The sequence below is a fragment of the Mustela erminea genome, chromosome 8, assembly GCF_009829155.1.
Source record: "Mustela erminea isolate mMusErm1 chromosome 8, mMusErm1.Pri, whole genome shotgun sequence".
Classification (NCBI taxonomy): domain Eukaryota; kingdom Metazoa; phylum Chordata; class Mammalia; order Carnivora; family Mustelidae; genus Mustela; species Mustela erminea.
In genome coordinates, this window is record NC_045621.1 from 114,100,776 (window position 1) to 114,124,903 (window position 24,128).

The following is a 24,128-nucleotide window of genomic DNA, read 5'->3' on the forward strand; positions in this document are numbered from 1 at the left end:
GGCCAGGTACACAGGATGCATTTGATTGCACTGGCTTTTTTTTTGTTTTGTTTTTGTTTTTTTCAGTGTTCCTTCTCCGTCTCTCTCTCTCTCTTAAACTTCAACATAGGGAGATTGTGCCAAAGGTGTATGTTTTCTGCCCAGAATCTCCATTGTATATGGGTTTCCCATACTTATCTGTGAAGAGACAGAAACTGCATGTTTGAGGCATGTGGAAGGAGGGATGAAAGGCTGTGTGCTGGTTGTGGGCAGGGAGATGGGAAGTAAAGAGAAGCAACGTAAGGCTGTTAGGTTTCAGGTTCTGCTTATCTACAAATGGACTCAGAGTTTTCTCTAGCTATAAGGGAAATATAATTATATTCATATTCAGAAAATCATGTGGTTTAGTGTCTTCCCTCTCTTCAATTTATTACCGTCTTAACCATTTTTAACTGTATATAGTATAGTCACGTTTTTGTAAAACAATTTTTTCACCTTGCAAAACTGAAGGTCTGCTCATTAAATAACAACTTCCCTTATCCCCTGTGTTGTCCCCCGACCCCAGCCGAGCTCTGGCCATCACCATTTACTTTGTCATTTGACTACTCGAGATACCTCATTAAGTGTAGTCCTTTTGGATGTATCTTTTTGTGACTGGCTTATTTTACTTAACATAATGTCCTTAAGGTTCATCCATGTTGTAACATGTAACAAATTTCCTTCCTTTTTAAGGCAGAATAATAATTTTTTTATTCCGTCAGTTGTCGTCTGATTTCCAAAAATCATTGAGTATGCTCATGTGAAGGGGAGACACAAAACCTTCTATAGATAATTATCACATGAGCTTGCTGTGTTCGTACAACTTTGAGTTGTGTATGATCAGAGTTCTGACAGCACTCTAGGTCAAGACTACCCCTCTTCCTGTGTACCTCCTTCTTTTCCAAGCAGGCCAGGTCTCAGAGCTCTCTCGTCAGGCAGCATGTAGCTGTGTGTTGACACAGGCTAGCCATGTGTGTGTCTGGTGCTGCCTACCACTGAGACAGCTGCTCTTTCTTCCAGGTACCCTTCTGACCGCTCACTCCCCAACTCCTGTTGCCCCCCACCCAGTCACTGTGCCCACGTATCGGGCCCCAGGAACACCCACCTACAGCTACGTGCCCCCTCAGTGGTGATCACCCTGCAAATGTAAGTGACTGGTGAAACCTGTGTCAGTTCTTAACTAAGTGCATTTTTTATGGTACAGAATGACAATGTAACATATTTTAAACACTGATGAGAAAAATGCTACTTACTAATCCAAGAGCAGTGTGGTATTTAAATTTTTGTTCTTACTGGGACTCTATAAAGTAGAAGAAGGAAGGGAATCATTGAGTACTTGTTGTTTACACTATAGACTTTGTTCCTTTCCTGTTCCATGCTGTAATCTCCCACTGGTTTTGCAGAAAATAGGATTCTGGTTGTAACTGGAAGTCTCTCTGAGGTCCACAGGAACCAGGAGCAGTGGCCTCTCCTTGCTGTCCTTTCTGGTCCTAGTGGATTTTGTCTTCCTTGAGTTGAATGAAACACCTTCTTTTTGGAACAGTGGTGTCAGAGGTACTCTTTGTTGACTGTCTATCTGTCTTTTTCCCCCTGCCAGGTTTGAGGATGGAGCTGTGCAGTCACATCATGGAGGTTCCACAGCTGGTGCTGCAGGCCTCGTGCCTCCAACCTGGACTTTCTTCTTAATGCTCTCTACACTTAGCTAAACACTACTATGGCCCAGCCCAGCAGGTCCCAGCACCATTAGTCTCCAACTAACTCTGTGGGTTGGTCTTAAAGCAAATCCTGTTCTGTGGGCTGCCTGGCAATTTTTTAGCTAACTGTAATGATAAAAAGGGAGTATTAATCTATTCTGAATCATACCTAGTTGAATGCATGTTTAAAAAACAAACACAAAAACAAAGCTTGCTCAATCTACCTGCAGTGACTGATGCAAAACCATCATATGCAAAACCCAAAGGAATGGAAAAGCATTTTATAACTTGTATCACTAATGCACTGTTGTAATGTATGCAGAGTCTTAAAGTTATAAGTGTTAAAGTGAATTTCTTCATAGAATATCTGAAATCCCTTAGATGATGATTCTTCAGCCTTTGGGGTTGAGGTGGGTTGCCAGTTGGTAACGTGGACTTTGAGTTTTCAGCCATCTGTTTCTTTCATTCTTACTGCATGGCGTGGGGAGAGAGTTGGAGGGACGGGGAGAGTGCAGGGTGGGCTGCCACTGCTTGGGACACAGCTTACTGGGCATTCCTTTCTTGCCATTTATTCTTGCGGGGCATTGTGGTATGGACATTCTTAAAAATCCATCATGAAAGTGTAGAGTTGTGTGGCCAGTATAGTTAGGGGCAAGAGGTGGTCTTCATCAGCAAAGCAATTTTCTCTGCCATCTAAGTTTTTATGACAAGCCTCTTATAGATAGAGATGAGGTTTTCTGTATCTTTACTGGAAAAGTCCTATATACAACTAAATTATTTTCCTGGGATGGAAGATATGTGAAGGAGAAATAGCCACACTTGGAGAAGGTATTGGCTTCTCTCCTTTATTTAATTTAGGAAACCATTCCTTCTGCCCTCCCCTCAAGAAATATTTCAGTCCATTGAAAACCTATGTAGGCATTGTTATTCTCACCACCATCTCCACGACGGGCAAAGATTTCAGCCGTCTGTTATGAAGAAAATTATATATTTAAGAACTAGTAAAAGGGAACAAACTTTATTTGAAGTTGTTTCTTGTGGAGAGGCAGGGCTGTGGCTATGTTGGGCCTATCCACCTGATGGGGACTTGTCATCCGAAACCATTTGGAGGCTGCTTCTGGAGGTGGGTCTGTGGAGGTGTGAGGGAAGAGCTGGTGCCTCTTGTCTGTGAGCCTAGTCTGCTATGTCTTTAAGCTGAGGGCTCTTGGCACAAAGCAGGTATGGACAGCAAAGGGCCAGGCAGCATCAGAATGTTTTTGCCTGCCAGGGTTTACTTGGAAATGGTTTTGTGTTTAGAGTCTGAATATTGTACATAAGAAATGAAGAGGATTTTTTTGCCTAAGTGTGCCCAACTTGTATTGATGGGAGTATGTGTCTGTTCAGAGGGAGTGGGAGGGTGAGGGTTTTGTTCCCTTTCAGCAGGCTGTCATGTGGGAGTGGGGTATGCTCCTATTCACCCCCATCATTGTTTTAAGTGTTGTGGGCTTTGGTTGGGGAGGGAACCTTACCCCTCCATCTCTGGCAGCTAGGTCAGGACTCTGGCACTGGTTTGGCATTCGGCCCCGTTTGGTGAGTAGGACACCTGACCCCTGAGCCTTTCGTAACCTTATTTTTTTATAGTAAATACCCCATAATTTTCTTTTTCACATTTTATTTTATAAGAAGTTTAGGAATATTTTTGCATGGATCATTGTAAACAGAAGAGTCCTTATTCCTAATGTCTGTTAACATAGTGTGCTTACTCTGATAAGTACTTTAAATTGCTTTATTAGCACTTAACCCGTGTGTGTGTGTGTGTGTGTGTGTGTGTGTGTGTGTGTGTGAGTGTGTGTGAGAACCATTTACTTCAGGCACACGATTTGTGTCCACTTCTTCAACTCTTTGTTGGTAATTCCATAGTAAATGGTTTGTAATAAATATCTGATCATTTCTAAGGGTTGCAGGGGTGAACTGCCCAAGTAGAGGAAAAGCCAGTTTCCCCAGTTTAGGGTAGTAGATTAGGAGAAAATACAGTTTTAATGTATGCTTTAGGAAAGCCCTGAATATCACAAAATGGGCACATACGCGCACACGCACATAGACACACACACACAAAACTATATGTAAAGGGGTGGGGTCATTTGAATTGAGCAGAAAGATAGAAGTTATAGATGATGCTTCATTGGGCTTGCTTGAGACCTGGCACACACAGGGTGAGTGTTTTCACAAGCACTGAATTAAACGGTGTCTTTGAGAGCAAGAAGGGTAGATTGCATTTTGCCTTCATTTATATCGGCTTCATAAACACTTTCCCCCTTAGAGTTTTTTTTTTTTTTTTAATCTTTTTTCCCTTTTGTGAAGGTGAGTACTTTATCAAATACTTTTGCATAATGGATTACATCTCTGGAAATCTTTCCCGTTTTGAACTGATAGGGCTTGAGCTATCAAATATGATAATGAAAGGTAGATCTTGTCTAGCAGGTAGGAATCTGGACATATGAATAGTAGCAATGCTATCATAGGTTGTAATTTTAACAACATTTAATTCCAGTAAAATTAATTAAGGAATAGACTTCTGTTAAAGAGCTGCATAATTTGATATCCCAAGCATAATAATGGAACATTCAGAGAAGCTTCACTTTTCTTTTTGTATGTGACATTCCTAATTTGAGAGTCTTTCAGCTGAATTATGGTTCTTTTAGAAGTGGAGATAGGCAAGTGAAAGTGAAGGACCTAATTCCTCTAAACATGAACGTCATCATGGGTATTTAAAAAAAAAAAAGTTGTTCTACAGCCTCTCTGCTGAGGCTTAGGAGGTCCGATTTTTTGCTTATGGAAATTTTATTTCGATCTGGGCCAGGTGACTTGAGTGTTTAGTGATGAGTGTTGGTCCCATCAGTTTGCTGCCTCTGTGAAGTGAGGCCAACATCATCAGGGCCAAGGCCATTCATAGTGATAGGCACAGAGACAAGGCGCTTCCAGAACCTTTTATGTCGCATGTTAAATCTTTTCAGAACATTCTTGTTGGTATGGTTATTAGGCCTACCAGTTGCTATTCTGTGAATGTTTCTTGAGTGCTATGCAAATGTAGTATTTACAGGACATGAGGGAGGTCTTGAGCCTTGGGCTGGGCACCTGGTTGGTGAGCATCTTGCCTTTTGCACACTGAGCATACAGTGCTTTGCTCCATCTGGTGGCACCATCACTTCTATAAGGAGAGAAAGTACATTCTTAAGGCACTTTGGATATACCTGGCATATGGGTTTCTGTGAGTGTGCCTGCCAGTCGGTAATGAAAAGGTGGTATACACCAACCACATCAACATTGGGGCCTACATCCAAAAGGAAATCTAGGCTTCTTCACCAGTTCTTGTAAACAATTGGAACAGTGTTTCTCTGACAGTTGGGCCACCATCTCTCTTTCTGGCAGCTAATGACTGGATTCCCTAGTCATTGCCAATCTAAGTATTGCCCAGACAGGACAGGTTACCTGTCTGACCTATCAGCAGACTTATGGGCAGTTTTAAGGGTGAATGGCTTGAGGGTGGGGGGTTAGCTTCTGGTTCTTCTCTGGTGCTTTCTAAGGGTGGGTGGGGTGTCTCTACTGAAGAGTGTGGTTGGCTCAGGGGAAGGGCAGACTGCTTAGCTCTTCTCTCTAGCACATCTCAAATGTTTGTGTTTTTTCCCTGAGCTCTTTATTACTCACCTGAGCTTTCTGAAAGTGCATCAGACTTTTTTGAACAGACTTGCAGATGACTGCTGCAGAAAAGGGTCTGATCTTTTTGGATAGAAAGTCGCAAAGTTGTTCTTATATGTTTCAGAGGATTTGTTTCCCCCCACTTACCATGCAGCACTCCCCCCTGACCAATTCATTTGAAGAACAGAAAACGATAGGGTAACCTTATCTGAATGCCCAGGACTAAAGTTTACTTACTTGGGACAGGGAGACAGAGAGAGGCAGGGGTCTGTTCAGGAAGCCTGCAGAAGGCTTCAGGAGACCCGTGCTCCCAGGGTGGATGTGTTAGAACAGGTGTCTCATTTGGGCCTCCTGAGCCTTGTCGCTCTCCCATGGGTCCTGTGCAGACTAGTGGTCAGTAAAATAGTTGGGCTGTGCTGTACTCCTGTCAGGATTACTGTGATGGCTGTGATCACAGGTAGCTGTGTTGGAGGAGAGGCCCCAAGGAGCCACATGGGTTGTGACTGACTAGGAAATGGTTCCTTTTTTTTTTTTTTTTCCTTCCTTTTTAATGATTTTTAAATACTGTTTTTTTAGACCATTCCCCTGGTACTTTTTTTAAGCTTAAGTCAGCATTGTCTTCCAGTGTTAAAGGCATCCCTCACCTCTGCATTGAACTTATGGTGTCAGTCAATACAAAGGAATGGAACATCCATCCTGAGCCAGTTCCATTATGTGTAAATTCATACTATTTTAATTTTTTATGCAATCTGATGAGTAGATGAGCTCAGATTTAAAATTCTTAAAAGCACGTTTATTGTAACAAGAATTGTTATGTATTAATACTGCAGTTTTCAATAAAGATTGACTTGTGTTGCATATTGTGATTTTAATTTTATTTCCCTGCAGGTTTTATCTTGAGGTGGTATGGCATGGCTGGGAGGCCAAGTTAGGAGTTTCAAGTTAGGAAATCCAGGTTTTGGGTGCAGAGGCTTTATGGTGCTCAGCCCTGGTGACCTTGTATGGCACCGACATCACAGTGTGTGAGGGCGTGTGGAGGCAGCAGGTTGTGGGGACTGTTGCCCCCGGGAGAGGGGAGGAAAGCTGGCCCTGTTCCTCTTCTCCTGGTCCTGTGGCCTGGGTCCTCCTTGGAGGACACATTCTTAGCTCCATTTCACTGAGGAGGATGCTAAGACCTAAGGAAGATTACAGACTTTCTGTTCCCCAAATTGACATTTGCCAACTTTAGCTAAACATTGACTCTGGAGCAGACAGGGAGGCTTCCAGGCCCAAATAGGTTGGAGGAGCTGAGCCAGCTGTATCCCACACCAGGACAGCTCCCAGGCCACACACTGTCCTCCCAGCTCCTTCTGAGCCTCTGAGGTTCCCTGTCACCTTTGCTTCTATCCATCAAAACTCTGAGGGCATGGTCTGCATATAAGTGAGCTCTCCCACCACAGTGGGTGATGCTGGTCTCATCCTTTCTGTTGAAGGAAAGGTCCAGGGCAGAGACAGGTATAAGAGATACAGGAAGGATGGGGCATGCAAAGAAGAAAATACACAGACAAAATGGAAAAACAAGGGCTGGCAGCCAGGTTATTTTTCATAAATTTCTTTATGAAATTAAATGTGGTTTGTGGCTTGGAGAAGGTATAGTGCAAGAGTGACTGACTGTACATGCTGCTGAATTCCTGTGGGCCAGAGGGAAAGCTCAGTGTTCCACACCCACAAGGCAGGTCGTGGCTGTACTCATGGGTGACCTTTCTCAGCAGGACTTGGGCTTCCTTCCCTCTAGCTCACATGCCCATCAACCTCTGGATTGGTGGGTCAGTCCTGGATGCTGGGCCACAGAATTCAGTCTGTATGGCTTCTCACGCTCACTTAGGGTAAGGCAATCTTTCTGTGTCACTAGGTCACTAGTAACAGTTCTTTTTCCCCATTGTTAGAAAAACAGCACAATCCAAACAAAAAAAAAAAAAAAAGGATCAGGTTCTGGAGTCAACCCACAGCTACACATGGACTGATCACAAACCCTGACAGAAGTATGTAGTGACTATGGTTTTGTTTTCTTTCCACTGTAAACACATCACAAGTGAGGAAGGTTGTCCAGCAGCCAGGAGTGTCTAGAGGGACTAGAAGGCGAAAATGAGTGGGCTCTGGGCCAGACATTTTTGTGCACAGAATTCTGACTACCACCCTCCAGGGATGCAAGTTGCTTGGCACCACCAGCTGGGGACTGGGGGCCTCAGAGACAGTTGGAGGGCAGAGGGACAGCCCAACTTTGCAGGGGCTAAAAAGGCAGATGGTCTCCTGCCCAGCGGAAACGGGAGGAGGGACGATCAGATGTCCAGAGAAGAGGGTTCAGAGCGGCCAGTCCTCTCAACACATTGGCCTGGCTGGTGGCTCTGAGCTGTGGCTCCCAGGAGGCCCCATAGAGGTCCAGAGGATGGCAGGAGGCTGACTGCTATGGGCCCCTGCCCCTCCAGCTGGTGTCTTCAGTGCACCGGTAGTGGGGAACAATCCATGAATGGGGTGCCGAGCAGTCCCTCACTCAGCCTGTAACTTCCATTGGGCATGACCTGCAGAGTAGGCCACATGCGGTGGGCCTCAGGGAGAAAAAGCTGGAGGCCCAGTGGTGAGGCAGGTCCAGACAGTGCTGTCGGATGGGGAGCTGTCTCACTTGCGGAAGGGTGCCAGTCGGCTAATGCTGTGCCAGAAGGTGGACGGCTTCCTCTTGGGCTCTGCCAATACCAAGACCTGTTGCTGAGGCAGGCTGGTGGGCAGTACTGGGTGCTTCTGGCGTGCCAGGTAGTAAGGCCGGCTGAGAGCTGAGCAGAAGCAGGGATCATAAGTGCCTAGGGAGCCAAGTGGCACAGGGCATAGCAGCAGCCTCTGTTCCGTAGGGAATAGAATAGGGCCTGTCCCATGCAAGGGAACTTCCTTCCTATGGGGCCCATCATACCCAGTGGCCTGGGCCACCCTCTAGTCTGCAGAGATGGGGTGGGGCCCTGGAGCTCCTCCATGGAACAGGCTCCATGCCAGGCATTGTTGCCAGGCAACATCTGTAGGAATGGGGATATGAGCTTCTTGCCAGGTGACTGTATAAGGCCTGCAGAAATCCTGCCTGGGGAGGTGTGCTGTCACTAATGCTACTGCTCTGGGGTGCCCAAGGGAATTGAGTGCAAAATAAACTGCACACTGAAGTTTTGTTACCAGTGGCCTCTTAACACCCATCTTCAGGAACAAATAGAAAGGGCAGTGGGCAGCAGAGGAACTTCAGGTACTAGCTGGCTTTGCTTTGGGGGATTAGAGAAAAGTTTGATCATGGGTAGGGTCAGGCTGCTATGGGAGGAGTTAGGGTACCATCCACTTACATTTGGGCTTCCCAGTGGCCTGCTGCTTGCTGGCATTCAGCATGGCTTGCTTTCTCTGCAGCTCGGTGATGGAGAAGCCTGGGAGAGAGGGCCACAAATAATACCTCTGCTTACTTTGAGGACTTGGCTGCCGTTCCACCACCCCAGCCAATATTTCTCTTGTCCTGTGCCTCCTGGAATCTGTGGTCCTCTGTGGTCCTGCACCTCCCCACAGGGTCTGGGGTCCCATCAGGCTGCAGATGCTCAGCATCCTGCTCAGCCAGCCTACCTTGGCCAACCAGGCAGAGGACATGCACAAGGGCCCTCCCCACATCTTGCCCTATCCCATCTCTCACCCTGACCCAATCTCTGATGTCTCCAACATCTAGTGTCCATTCTCTCCATATGGCTTTCCCAGACCAAGATCCAATCAGATCACTCTGAGCCTGATGCTGGTGAGGAGAGGAATGCAGTAGCAGAAGTGCCTTGCTTATGTTGGAGTGGAGTCTTCTCAAAGCCAGTGCCCAAATCCTACTTGAATGGTCCATGCTAGAAAGGGGCCTCACCAGGTTTCTGCACCTGAGCAGAGGGCCCCCACCTTATAAAGTGTGCGTACATATGTGACTGTTTTGGAAGCAAACCCCAAACAGGCCAGGAGACCCATGCCCTGGGGCTGAAATGAAGAGGTTCTGGAGCCTTACCAAAACCTGAGGTCCTTGGGCTGTGGGACATGCTGTCTCACAGTCTCAAGGTTCTCCTGACCTTGCATTCAGAGTTTAGGAGGGCTGAGTGGGCCCTCACAGTGGAGCAAGGATGGTGGGGTCTCGCACCTGTCTCCTGGTCCAGCCGCACCTGTTCCCTCTCCTTGGTGAAGGCCTTGAGCCAGCGCTGTTTCTGCTCAGACTTCCTGGCACACAGCAGGTGGCTCTCTCCTGTGGCGCCGCAGAGCAGCCGGAAAGCATTCTTGACACTCACGTGGAGGTCTCTGTCTTTTCCATCCTCCAGATCCACCACCTCCTGTCCATCCATATCCACTCGGCCCTTATAGTACAGCACATCCCGGCGGAGAAGGTCCTGCCAGAGACTCTGTGAGCTCTTGGTCTGTTCTGCTTGTCAGGGTCCCTCCCAGGCCTCTGAACCACTCTCCTGACCATGTTTATGCCTCACCCCGCATCCTGCAATTGGAAGGGCCAGTGAGCTGCTCACCCACTTCCCCAGCAGACAGTGAGCTCAAGACGGCAGAGTGAACGTGGTGTGGCCCACACCTGTGTGCTGAACACATGATGGAGGAGCCTCACTCCTTCAGTGAAGTTACTGACTGGCCTGGAGGATCTTTAGGGTACCCATAGTTTCATGGTGAGGCAGTCATGGAAACAATGGCCCACGGCTCATCCCACATGAAGTTAAGAGTACCAGGCCTAGCAGGCTGGGTCCAAGGCCAGTGGCCAGGCACTTGGGCCACATGTTGAGAGTAGAAGCGAACAGTGAAGAGGCAGTATGAGCAAGGACCCCAGGGCTCAGGGAACTGAGGTTTGCAGGGATAGGGGAGGTGGGTTTAGAAGCAAGTAGGGCCTAGGTTAGGCAAGAGAGTACTAACAACACTGGTTAGACTGTGAGGGCCACTGCTATCTGGCTCCCTCTGCAGAGAATCACCCTCATCCCAGTCCTAGAAGCCGGACCAGGGAAGGGCCTGCTCCACTGAAGTTCCCCAGGAAAAGGAGCCACCTGTGTGTGGCTCCTTTTCTTTGGCAGTTACTCCCAGCCCTGAGCCTCACCCCTCCACTCCTGCTCTAAATGGCTCATCCAGCAGGGCACAGCAAATCTGGTACCTTCTTGCAATAGATGAGCTGGTGATCAAAGAGAAAAAACATCCTCTGCTGGCTCTTAGCTTGTGGCTGGGTAACACGAGTCAGTTCCCCCGAGTAGATGAGTTCTGAGCTCCTGACCAGGAGATCTTCCCCCTGGGAAACGCCAAGGAGAGCTGTGAGCTGAATGCACCCAACATTGGAAGCCCTCTCCGCTAGGCACTGCCTCCTGCCTCCATCATGGGTTGGGCGGGCTCCCCACTGACAGGTATCAAGCAGCAGGCCACCGAAGGAGGGGTTGCTCTTGAAGCCCAAGGAAGTGGTGGGGGTTGTTGGGGAGGGTGGAGAGTGGAAAGGTTGTCTGACTGACAAGTTGCTTGTCTCTTCAAAATGGGGCCCCGTGGCAGCCAGTGGCATGTGCACTTGAAATATGGCTAATCCCTGCTGAGATGTCATGTAAGTAAAGTAACACCAATTTTGAAGACAATAAAGAATCTGAAATATTTAATGATTTTATGTTGAGTACACACTAAGATGATACTTTGGGTATACGGAGTTAAATAAAACATTATTAAAATTAATTTCACCTGCTTTTTTTTCTGTTTTAAGATGACTACTAGAACATACACTATTACCTATGTGGCTCCCATGATATTTCAATCAGTGCTGAGCTCGAGAATAATTAGACCTGGCTAGAAGTCACCTGTGAACCTTGTCTTTTAGGGGCTAAGGAAGTTTTCTCATCTAAATGTAGTTAGTACCTGAAGCCCCATCATCAGACTTAAAGCTTTCAGGTTAACCCAGGCCCCCTTCCCATTCCTCCTGGGAATTGCAAACCACAGCCAGGAGTTTTTGGCAGCTATTTAGTTTGAAATAAGTGAATTCGTGTGGGTCCTTGGCCAGGGGTGGGCCTCAGAACCAGCCACTAGGAAAATAAAAAACCCCAAACAAAACAACACATTGCTCAACATCCCCACCAGGGATTCTAAGTCTCTATTTTCTGGGTGGGGCCCAATAATCTGTATTTTCATAACATTTTATGGCTAATGGGTGGAGGTGAGATGACAGGAAGACCTCTGGAGGACGGGAATGTCCCCATGAGTTCAGGACTCTGGCTGCTTTAGAAGGCAAGACTGGCAGATAAAAGGGGTATGTGTAAGCCAGAAGAATGGAACCAGGAGGCTCTGACCCATGGCAACCAGTTTTTGGTTCTGCTGTGGCAAGCCTGAACCCTTCTGTTGGGAGGAGTCCCAACAGTTACTGTCCTGCTGGGCTGGCCAGCTGCACCAGGAACGACATCCTATCTCACACATGCCCTACACTCTTGACCAGGAAAGGGGCCACAGGCCTGCAGCTCAGTGCTTGGGTGGGTTGGCCTGGGCAGAGGACTAGCTTTCTTACCACTAGTTCCTGTTCGCCATCGCCCAAGACCATGGCTCCCTGCTGCAGCTCCTTCCTAGATTTTTCAGGGGCAGAGCCCCATGGTATTTTCTGGGGTGTGGGACCCTCACCTCCCAGTCCTCTATGGAGCTCTGCCACTGAGCAATCTTGTCAATGTTTTCAAGCCTTCGTTTCCGTTCGTTGATGAGCTGGGCCACATTCCTCATGGCATGTAAGGCTGCTTCCACGTCCTTGAAATCCCTGGGGCAGAAGTGAGATGGAAGAAGGCTGCACTACAGAGAGCAGAGAGGGCCCCCTGTGAAGCTGCTTCCCTCCAGGGCTCTGCTCTTGGCCAGTTCTTCACTTGTCAATGCACACCTGACCAGGCAGCAGAACTAAATATCCCATTTTTGTCCTCTTTCCTCACTGCAAGGACAGCATGTGACAGCAGGGACTGTTTTACCATGGGCTGTCAGCCGGTGCCTATAACAGTGTGCACACACTACCAGGACTCAACTAACCGGCTGACTTGGGGCAGGAAGAGCCTCGAGCAGCCTTCCCAGAGGCCTCCTACCTGTGCTGGGGGGGTGTGTATTTGAGTAGCTCAGCCAGCTGCAGAGGGTACTTGCAGATCTTCTGCACTGGTGTCAGCAGGAAGCCGTCCAGTGAGATGTCTATCATCTTCTGCAGCAGCCGGCAGGCCTCAAAGAAGTACACGTACTTGCTGAGCTTGGTAAGCCGGGACAGCTCCACACAGGCATTGGGGTGGTTGTTGCAGTACTCCGAGTAGATCTGGAAGTCTGCTTGCTGAGGGGCACAGCTGGAGATTAGGATGGTGACCTGTCCCTCAGGCCACCCAGGCAACTCAGGCACAGCATCAGGAGGGAGCCTCTGCACTTCCTTCAGGAACTGGGTTTACAGGGCTCAGGCTTTATCTTACCTACTTTACTGGGCACAAACTATGTGGAATCAGGCTCAGGGATGTGAGCAATCTGAAAACTGAGGCATGTGTGTGCCCTGTCGCCACCCAGCTTTCTCAGCAGGGCCCTCAAGCAGATATTCTGACTGCATGTCTGGTTTTTTGGATGAAATCAATGATGCTAATAAGGAAGCATTATCAAGGCCAAAAACCAGAGAGAGAAGGAGAGAGAGGGGGAGGGACAGGCACAAAGAGAGGGAAAGAAGGAATGAAGGAGAGGGAAAGGGAAAGACAGGGAGAAGGAGGGAGAGGGGAAAGAGATTATGAGAGATTAAATGGATGTCAGGGTCTATGGCTATGTCCTCTGGATTGTATTCATCCTCAGCCCAGTGTCTTGCTTCTTCACAAAGCTCTGGCTTCATATATGAAACTGCCACTTTGTTCAACATAATGTGACAGATACCATCCATATTGTGTGTATCGTATGAGACTCATGGTGCCTTTTTTTTTTTTTTTAAGTTTCATCTATGTAGAGTGAGAGCAAGATTGGGTGTGCCCCATAGTGACTAGGATTTCATGGATTTAGATGGGATAGGAGAGTAACAGCAGTTGGCTGACTGGTGGGTTGCTGGGATGGTTACACTAGGTAATATCGATAAAGTGCCCGCCTTCCCCTTCCTGCCCCCATCACAGCTCTGCCTGTTGAATAACTGGCTGCAAATCCCATACTCACTCAGGTGCTCTGACCTACCACTAGTCCCTGCTTGGGGATTGTAAGGTCTCCCTTTCCAGCTTTACTTCTGCCATTGGAGTGAGGTACCAGAGCCCTTCCAACACCAAGAAAGAACACATACTGTCCTTCATGGGCTGGCCTTGGCATCCTCTGCTCAACCCCACATAACTGCCACAAGAGAGAGATAGTAACAAGTGCATTCCTTACCAGGTGAGGCCAGTAGGAGTCCATCTAGCCCAGACCAGTCCCATGAACCTTGGCTAAATGCCAGTTGGCATTTAGAGTGGAAGTAAGCACTGTACATTCCACAAATTAGTTTTCTCGCTGTGTGAAGAAGCCCAGAATCTGTTATGAACAGCTCTGAAGATGCTCAAGAGGTGGCCCAGCCCAGCTCTGCCTTCTACTTACTCTAGCCCAAGCAAATGTTTTCAGACAGATGCCCAGGCACCCCTGCTCCAGGGAGCCTTCTCTGACTTGGTCTGCCTCCCAAATAAGGAGAGACGCTGCAAAAACTGTGGGAGCGTGAGGGCTGTTGGGCAGTAAGGGTGTGAGGCCTGGAAGCTTCTGGGAAAAGAGCAGCAAGTTTCCTGGGCTTTAGCCTGCAGGTTGGACTTCTGAGATGAGGCAGGCATGGGAGACAAGGGCAAAGGGAGGCTTTGTGCTGGGGCCAGGGTGTGTGTGTAGTGGGCCGCGTACCCCCAGCAGAGATGGGCAGGGAAGGGGGCCTGCCTAGTGGGGAGACAGGGCGAGTAGGTCCTGGGGAGCAGGGTGTCTAGGGCGGGGAGTGCTCACGTGCTCCAGGAAGCAGGCGCCCAGTTCGCTCAGGTGGGGGCGCTCCCTGTTGAACCTCTGCTCCAGCGCCTTCACAAACGCCTTCTGGCACCGGTAGATGTCCTCAATGTTCCCGAAAATGGTGCGCAGCTGCTCTTCGCTGAACATGTCGGCGCGCTTGCGACATTGCCTGATGTAGCCCTGAGGCCCGCAACCCGTCAGGTCTCTGTCCGGACCCGCCCACGCCAGCCTCCGCGCCCCTCGCCCGGCCTCACCTCGCAGATGTCGCGCAGGTGCTTGATGTAGTCCCGCTCGGTGCTGAGGATCTCGTTGATGACGTTGGTCCGCATCTGGTCCTTGCTGCTCTGCGCCTCGGCCCCTCCATCCTCGGCCTCTCCGTCTCCGGCCCGCAAAGCCTCCTCATCGGCGGGCTCGTCCTGGTTCACCCGCAGCTGCAGGCAGCGCGCGGCTGGTCAGCGCCGCCTCAGGTCAGCCCCTACCAAGGGTCAGCGCCCTGCGACCGGCACGCGGCGGCAGCAGGGAACTGAGGCTCGGAAGATGCATAGACCCACCAGCCTTTTTACCCCCAATACCCGAGACCGCACCCACTCTCCCTCCTCTGCTGTTTCTGGACTCAGTCCTGGGAGCGAAGCAAATGCTCATTCTCTCACGGTTTGGAACGAGTGCCTGCTCACAAGGGGCAGACCCTTTAGGGGCTGTGACAGAAGTGGATGGGTGATGGGGCCTTTCTGGCTTTCCCACCTGTAAGTAGGACAGGCTGGAGGTGGAGAGTGGGCAGCTTATCTACGGGGTTTGGGGCAGGAGAAGCAGTGAACCCCAAGGTCTGCGATATCTCCTCTCCACTGCACTCCACCTGGCTTTTGAGAGGGCACCATGATTCCTTACTTGGAGACCAAAGGCTGCCACAGTTAGGCTCTGGGTCCCCTTCCTGTGGTCTCTTGTGCTAAAGACTTAACTAGTCCATGCGTCAATTTTCTCAGGTGTAAGTAGCTTTTCCCAGATCCCAGGGCATTGTGAAAGTTGTTAACTGAGATGCCCGCCCAAATTTTCTGCACCTGATTTAGTAAATGCCTGGTGTTGAGTTGTCTGTGGTGATGGAATTCTAACATGCAGATTCCCCCTGGAGGAATCCACACACCATCATTTCTGACCCATTCCTTTCTGACACTGAGGGCACCCCTCAATGCCCTCAGGCAGGGAGCAGGCAGGATTTGGTGATGGCTCTGCAGGAGGAGGAAGCCTGTGTCACACTGTAGCTGGCCTTCTTGACACCTCACTTCCCACCCCAACCCACAGCCTTGCAGTCTCAGCACAGTCCCGAGGGTGGGGGGAGGCAGGGGTGGGGTAAGTCTATGCCCAGGACCTCGGACACCAGAGCAGTTTCAGGTCTGCACTTCTGAACAGAGCCAGTTGATTCCTTATGGGCATAGGAGCAGCACAGGCTGGTGCCATACCCGCACAAAGGTGGCTGGAAACCAGCCCTCGCCGTCGGCAACACGACCCCACCACCACTCTCTGTTGGTGGCATCCATTACTTCGATGACATCCCCAGCTTTGAAGCCCAGTTCCTGGTCATCCATGGTGACATGGTCCCAGAGTGCCTCAGCACAGACCACACTGCCATCACTGATGAGCTGTGGAGAGAGCCACAGATAGCAGATCAGTGGGAAGGCTGTCGTAGACCTCTTCATGGGGAACGGTGTTTCTGCCCTCTGCCCTCCATCCCTTAGCAGCCCTGCAAAGAGGAGATCCTGACTCATGTTACAGAGGGGTGAACAGAGGGTCCCTCTGAGTCAGTCATTCTTCAGGGGACAGGACTATGCCTTGGGCATGTCTAGACTGGCAGGGCTCATGATGAAGCCTGAAGTGAATTTGACCACCAGAATCCTGGTGAGCCACAGAATCTGAGAAGCAAGTGTGTTGCTCACTCCCCTGCATAGGGCACATCTTCCACCCACCCCACTAGACCGGTGATTTAATTATTACCCTCAGCTTCATTTACCATCTCTGCTCACATTAGGTCCTCCTAATGTGGCACTGGAAGGAGACCACAAGGCTGGAGGGAGAAGGGGCTTATTCCCTCCTACTGTCTTCTTGTGGACTTGCATTATGTGAGGTCCCCTGGCAAGCAGCAGTGCCACTCCTCTCAGGTACATGGGGACCCAGCTATCACAATAGCTGGATCTGCTTTTTGAACATTTATAGAACCAGTCTCATGGCCCTCCCTTGCCATCTCCCCCAGCCCTCCGCACTAGCTGAGCAGCACCTAGCCTCAGACTTCTAGGTCCCAGGCCCAAGGAATCCTCATCTTTAATTATTTCAACCTCTTTTCTTTATTCCCTAGGTCTAGGGGAGGTAGGTACATCTTGAAGCTGCTATTTCTGTAACAGATACTTCAGGATTGTTCTTATGCACTTGGTTATGGAATCCAGCACTCTTTATGGGGCTCACAATTCTTTGACTTCTCTCTGCTGAAATAATTTAGTGTGTTTCCTTCCTCCCACATGGTCATGGACCTCAAATCAGTAGGAACGCTCCCTTACCCTGAGAGGCAGGGAGGTGGGACTCCCTCCCTCCCCCTTGCGCCCCAGGCAGCCCTTGTGCTTAGAGCCCCATTTCCTGTTGTGCTGATGCCTGCTTTCCTGTAACAGTGGGCTCAGTTTCTTCTCCATGAATAATGAATGGCCCTGAGGCTTAGGACAAGAGGGAGAGGTAGGTTGGGGGCTATACAAGAGGTGAGATACATGCCTCTCTCTAGTGGGACCAAATGTTGGCTCCTCAGGGTGCCTCTTTGGCAATTAAGGCCTCAGAGCATCACCAGCCAGGCCCTCTGCACCAACTATCTCTTCCTCTGAACTGCTGGCCTCTGCCCCCACTCGTAAGTTGAATCCTTCCTTGGCTTCAGGTCCAGTGGTGCCTTCTCTGGGTGCTCCCAGCTCAGTGTATGTGCTTTTTCTCAGACTGAAATGGGATCCAGAGCCGGGCAGCAGCCTGACTGTCTGAGTCTTCACCTGAGAGCTCCAGTAGCTAGGAGGTCTCCCCTAGGCCCTGAATGGGCAAGGGGAAGGGTGGGATAGGCCACCTGGGTACCAGAGCCCACTCAGGTTGGAACCTTCCTCCAGGGTAGGGCCTTAGCAAGCACATTCAGAAACCTCCAGTTCGTGTTCTCTGGGGATGAAACCTGCTCTAAACCCTGATGAAACCACTCCCCCGAATGATCCACAGCCAACTTGTAGACCTACTCTCCCATGCAACAGCCATTCAGGGGCTGCAGATTCCTGATGCCCACCCAGAGACCCTGGGCACCAAGCACTGGGTTATTTATTCCTGGGGGGCTGCATGCCTCCTCGAGGGACCATTGAACTCACCCCAGCTAAAAAGACCTACTACAGGTATGTCCTCTTCTGCAGGAAGGCCTGGTCCCCAGGATCAAGACCTCCTGGCTGCAATATGAACAAGATCAGACAAGAGGACTCAGGGAGGCCTCATGAAAGTGCCTGCTGTACCTAGTGAGCAGGTACTGGACTAAGTATCCCAGAGCTGGCACACTCCACATGAGCAGGCTACCACTCCTACTCATGAAGGATCTTGCCTGAAGACAAGGAAGAAGCAGCGTACTCAAGGGTGGTGTGGGTGAGCCAATGAGAATGTGGTTTGCAGGTGAATGTCCTCTTTCAGGGACAGTGATCACAGGTGAGCTGATGCATCAGGACAGAAGATGTGTGTGAGCAAGAGTGATTGTAAGCATAAGGACAGAGGGTGTGTATGACCTCAGGGAAGTGTATGCATCACAATGGAGGAAATGACTACAGGGTATTTGGGTAGTTTTGACCTTTGAGAGGTGAGTGTCCTGAGACTCCCTCTTTCTGCACACACCCCGACATGCACCTGGCAAAACACATTTATACAGTCGCTTAATGGGATGCTCCACTTTGATCTCCTGAGAACACTGCAGGTGAATGCTGTCCATCCTCAGTTTACACCAGGTGCACATGCAGGTCTCCAGGACAGCGTAGAAGCTGCCTTTCACTCCTGGAGCCCAGGCAGGGAACACATAATGCAGACACACTCCACACAGCCCAGCTTCCCACCATTTCCCTGCCAAGGCTATTCCCTACTAATATTAACCAGGTCAGGTGTCTCTTCCTAACCCTGGGTTCTCTCAAATGAGCCCTGAGAAAAAGCCACTTTTATATGTGCCAGTCCTCCTGCTGCTTTCCTCTGCCAGCCCTTGCAGAGAGGTGCAGATCCTATAGAGGTGGTTTCCTATATAGCTGCAGGAGAAGGGCTCTAGGTGTGGGACAAAGAGGCCGGGCTTCCCAGAGAGACAATGGTTCCTGAAACCTTTATGGACAAGCCCCTATGCCTGCATTTTCCAATCATCCAGAAGCCCTTGGTGGTGGTGGGGATGGTCACCTTTGTTACTTCCTTGTCCCAGTACCTTGCTGTGCACAGGAGGTACTTGACAGACACACAGCCATAAGTAATTCCCCTGATCTCCCTGTGCTTTGGTCCTGACCAATGCCCAAATTGGTCAATGACCAAAGTAACGATGTGCTCTCCCTGGGCCACAAAGCTCCTCTAGATCTACAAATGTGAGGCATTCTGTCAAGTTAGAGCAAGGACATTAACCATTTAAGCCATGTCACCAAGATAAAATGTAGCTCCAAGAGGTCAGAGATACGTTCTAACTCCAGGACAGCTCAGAGGCCACCAGAGCCCACACTGCATGGTTTCTGGGCAGAGGTCCTTCCTGATGCTCCCTGTCTGAGGTGCAGTTGCATGGAAGCCCAGATTCAAGTCCAGTAGGCTGAGCCGCAAGGGTTGCAGGCTCTTTCTTGGCCTGGCAGTGGGGAGAAGAAGCTGGCTCTGAGACATGGAATACTTGTGCGGAGGCCAGCTGGGGGAACTGTTCCCGTGAAGGGACAGGGGGCAGGATCCACTCCTGTACCCCAGAGATTCTGACAGGCTTCAAGAAGCCAGGCTTTGCCTCAAAGCTCCCCCTGATGACCACCCACTATGTTTCTCACCCTGCCCCATCTCCTCCTCTCTCACATATGCAGACTAACAGAGGATTCCAATCAGACAGTCTGGGAAAGAATGTGGCTCAGCTACTTTGGGTCCCTGTACAGCAAGGGCTAAGGAGTATTCAGAATGCCCACCTTCGAGGGGATGCAGGAGGGGCTCTACCTGAAGTGGGAGCAGGTTATCTGAGACCACTAACACCTAAAATAGGAAAAGCAAGGGCAGATGACATATGAAGAGGAGCCCAATCACTTCCTAGACACTTCAACCCACACAGAAACGCAGGTCCAGTTCCGCTCACAAGGCAATCACATGTACAAATTCCAGGCAACCATACACAGCCGTGGTCACAGCTGCATCCACATCCTCAGTTTCACACAGAGATGCGCCATTTTAGACACACGCACACACGCCTGCACACACACACACATACACATGCATACATGTACAAAGGACAGATGGAAAGAACCCGTGGCACAAGTGTCATTACGCCCCTGAATCACCTGCAAGGTCGCATCCCCAGCGGGGCGTGCATACAGACCAGGCCTTGGCACATGGGGCTGGAAGGGGAGGCCTCCCGTACAAGACTCGCGGGGGCAAGACGGGGGCCAATAGCCGCACCTCCGGCCACTGCGGGCTGGGAGCCTTGCGGGCACCAAGGACAGGGTTGAAAGGGAAGACGCGCGGCTGCCGAAGGAGCCCAACGCTGGCGCCACTCACCCCTGCGCGGTTCCCCGCAGCGCCCTGCCCAGGCAGTCAGCGGAAGGCCAGCAGGAATATCAGTACGACGTTGATGAGGACCAGGAGCGCCAGCACGGCGAAGACCACCACGCGCTGGGCGCCGGGGGGCAGGTTGCAGCGCAGCAAGGCGCGCAGGGCGCTCCCGGGCGCCGCGGGGCGTCGCCGGGACTGCGGGGCCCTGGCCATGGCGCCCAGCCTCCGGGCTCCTGGCGGCCCGGAGGTCCCGCTGAGATAGGGCGGGAGCACGGCAGCCGGGAGCTCCCGGAGGGGGCGGAGCCGCCTGCGCTCGCCCAGCCCGGGGCTCCTCTGGCTCAGCCAGCGTTGTGCGCGCCTTGTCTCTCAGGCCCCGCAGCCATAGCAACGGAGCGACCGCAGGGGCGGAGGAGGCGGGTGGGAGGGGTAAGGAGGCTTGGGCTTGCGCGGCGCTCTGCCCTTAGCGCTTTCCGGGCTACATGTCCGGGGAACCTCTCAAGGTCCACTAGATGGTTCTGGCCCTCGGCCGCCCAGACGCAGAGGACCGCGGTGGCGCTGGGGAGGGCGGAGGGCGGAGGGCGGAGGGCGGGGGGCGGGGGGCGGGGGGGCGGGGGGGCGGGGGGCGGAGGGCGGGGGGCGGGGGTATGGAGGCGCTCTGGGGTGCTGCGGGAGTTCGTAGATACTGAGGCAGTTCGTAGATACTGAGGCATCTCAGCTGTGGGGACCAACCAGGAGTTCTGATTCCTAACACCAAGAGCTATCGTGGCCTCCACTTCAGAGGAGTAAATGTGGCTCTAAAAGTTCAGGTAGTTTACGCACTCATAAAATCTCATGGGTATACATGGATGGTGGAATCAGGATTTGAACTCTGGGCAGACTAAAGGTCATCCACATTGAGGTGCTCCATTGAGGCCCTGACTCAGGACCTCTCCTTACTGACACATCAGAGCAGTATTTTGTTCCTTTGGGAAAGCAGCTGGCTTCTTCAGCTGCTAGTCATCCCCTCCCAGATTTATTGAGGTGTAAGTGATAAATACGAATTGTATATCTAATTACCATATCTGTCACCTCACACACTTACCATTTGCCTATGTGTGGTGACAACTTTTTTTTTTTAAAGTTTATTTATTTTTCAGAGAGAAAGGGAGAGAGAGAGAGCAAGCAGGGGGAGCTGCAGGCAGAGAGAGAGGGAGAAGCAGATTCCCCCCGCAGCAAGGAGCCTGATGCGGGACTCCACCCTGGGATCCTGGGATCATGACCTGAGCGGAAGGCAGCCCTTTAACGGACTGAGCCACCCAGGTGTCCCTATTGCGGTGACAACTCTTAAGATATATCCTCTTCGCAAATTTAAAGTGCACAACGTATTGTTAACTATGATCATGTTGCACCTTAGATCTCCAGAATTTATTCATCTCACACACACTTTGTATCCCTTTGTCTGACATTTCCCCCTTTCTCCCTCCCCCAACTCCAGGCAATCATCGTGTTCTTCTCTCTGCTTCTATGAGTTTGACTTTTAGATTACATATGTAAATAAGATCATGCATTTTTTGCCTTTCTGTGTCTGGCTTATTTCACTTAGCATAATATCCTCCACATTCATCCATGTCGTCGCAAATGGTGGACTTTCCTTTTTTAAGACTGAATAGTATTTCATAGTATATATACCACATTTTCCTTGTCCATTCATCTGTCAATGGGCACTTAGGTTACTTCCATGACTTTACTACTATGAATAATGCTGCAGTGAAGATGGGAATGCAGGTATCTCTTTGAGATCTGATCTCAATTCTTTTGGAATGTCCAGAAATAGGATTTCTGGATTAAATAATAATTCTATTTAAAATTTTTTGAGGAACTTCGATACTGTTTTCCATACTGGCTCTACCAATCTATATCCCCACCAACAGTTTAAAAGTTTCCTTTTCTCTACATTGTCACCAAACTTATCTTTTGTCTTTTTAATAATGGGCATTCTAAGAGATGTAAAGTGATACTTCATTGTGGTTTTGATTAGCATTTCCCTGATGATTAATGATGTTCCATGTGTTTGTCCATATATCTGTTGGCGATTTGTGTATCTTCTTTGGAAAAATGTCTATTCAGGCCCTTTGTCCATTTTTAAAATGAATTATTTGTTTTTTCTACTATTCATGAGTTACTTATATATTCTGGATATTAATGAGTTACTTATATATTCTGGATATGCATTACTTATATATTCTGGATATTAATCCTTTATCAGGTACATGTTTGCAAATGTATTCTCCCATTCCAGACTGCCTTTTCACTCTGTTGACAGTTTCCTTTCACTGTACAGAAGCTTATAGTTTAGTGTAGTCCCACTTACCTATTTTTGTTTTTGTTACCTGTGCTTTTGGTATCATACCCAAAAAACCATTGCCCAGACCAGTGTCAAGAAGCTTTCCCCTGTTTTCTTCTAGTAGCTTTATGGTTTCAGGTTTTTGGTTTGAGTCTTTAATCCATTTTGAGTTGCTTTTTATGTATCTTGTGAGGTAAGGGCCCAGTTTCATTCTTCTGCATGTGGCTCAACAGCTTTTTTTAAAAAAACCCTATGTCAGGGTGCCTGGGTGGCTCCCAGTTGGTTGGACGTCTGCCTTCGTCTCAGGTCATGATCCCAGGGTTCTGGGATGTAGCCCCACATCAGAATCCCTGCTCAGTGGGGAGTCTGCTTCTCCCTTTTCTCTGCTCCTCCCTCCTCTGGTGCACATACTCTCTAAAAGAAATGAAATCGTGAAACAAAACAAAACCTTATGTCAACTATGCAGGAGTTTACACTTTCTTCCTGATGGAGGCTGCAAACTTAACACTATAGGTGTCATGTGCAGGTGTCTGTCAGTCCATCTATAACAGCGAGCTCTGTCACAGTCACCATGCCATCAGAGGGGTGCAGCTGTGGGGGCTGAGGAGACTTAAAAGCAGGTCAGAAGTGAGTAGAGATTTTCAGGTTCCATGGGGGTATGAGTGATGGAATATGTGCAGAGGTGGGTATTCACATGTGAGTGACTTTGTTTCTGTATGTTCAGGTTTCTATGTGTGGGTCAGTACCACATACACGTGAGTGAGTACAGATGAGTGCACTAAGGACATTCCCATCCTGCTGAACACCCTAAGCAGATGCTGGATGTGTGTACCAGGAGTGGTTCAGGATTGTGTCCAGAGAGGCTGGCTGCCTGCCTCAGAGCTGATGGTTCAGCCTGGTCCCATCTGTCTGGTTGTCTAGTTGTCTGTCTGGTTGTCTTATTTCTGTATCTCTTCAGTTCTTCAGGAAACTAGGCTCAAGATTTGCTCCCTCAAGCTCTCAGGAGGATTGTGGGGGAAGAGAAAGCATCAAAGGCTCTCTGCCACCCCAAATCCCAGGGCTCCTGTGGTAATACTATGTGACATGCCCTTTGGTAGGGAGCAGCTTGGAAGCCCTGACTTTGGGCCAGATGTTCTATTGTGCCCCTGTAGTTACAGAACCATTAAACACCAGGGAAGAAAGGACAGAAGGAAGTTCTGGGACTCCACTGGCCAGTGCATGCTGAGTGCTATGGGTCTATTGTACTACCTGTTGCTGGACTGGCCTGAGGACCATACTTTAAGGCTCCATCCAAGGCCCAGTTCTGGTGTAAGATCTCCCCTATAGCTGACCAGCCTGGGGCAGAAGAATTTCTGAACCGGGGCTGGGACCAAGAACTAAGGGGTGCCCTCTGCCCTGCCTGGGGAACTGGGTGTATAGCAGGGAACACAGTGGCAACATCTTTTTTTGTGTATGTTTCATGACCAAAAACAAAGCCAGAATAGTTTGAAAGCGAAAGCCTTCACCCTTGAGGGGTTCAAGCTAGATGGTGCTAAGCCAGGGAGGGTAGAGTAGGTGGAGATGGCAGCAGGGAGTGGCCCACCCAGGCTGCCAAGGTGGCAGGACTGACAGGGAGAAGGGCAGATGAGGGATAAGCCCCCAGGACCATGTCTTGGGGAGGGAGGAGGAAAGCTGCTCTTGGTATGCTGGCCACTAGAAAACTTTCAGTCCTGGCCCTG

General features: G+C 49.8%; 2 protein-coding genes across 2 annotated transcripts in view; one reads left to right on the forward strand and one right to left on the reverse strand.

Annotated features, from left to right (window-relative positions):
• FAM168B (family with sequence similarity 168 member B) overlaps positions 1–6,245 on the forward strand; it is a 43,149-nt gene extending 36,904 nt beyond the window's left edge. Inside the window, exons 6-7 of the mRNA XM_032354034.1 lie at positions 1,039–1,164; positions 1,616–6,245. Of these exons, the coding sequence (XP_032209925.1) occupies positions 1,039–1,151 (113 nt within the window). The 3' untranslated portion in view covers positions 1,152–1,164; positions 1,616–6,245. The remainder of the gene's footprint in view (positions 1–1,038; positions 1,165–1,615) is intronic.
• ARHGEF4 (Rho guanine nucleotide exchange factor 4) overlaps positions 5,903–24,128 on the reverse strand; it is a 250,864-nt gene continuing 232,638 nt past the window's right edge. Inside the window, 9 exon segments of the mRNA XM_032354033.1 lie at positions 5,903–8,221; positions 8,741–8,818; positions 9,550–9,793; positions 10,549–10,680; positions 12,036–12,165; positions 12,479–12,711; positions 14,349–14,528; positions 14,603–14,779; positions 15,803–15,982. Of these exon segments, the coding sequence (XP_032209924.1) occupies positions 8,043–8,221; positions 8,741–8,818; positions 9,550–9,793; positions 10,549–10,680; positions 12,036–12,165; positions 12,479–12,711; positions 14,349–14,528; positions 14,603–14,779; positions 15,803–15,982 (1,533 nt within the window). The 3' untranslated portion in view covers positions 5,903–8,042.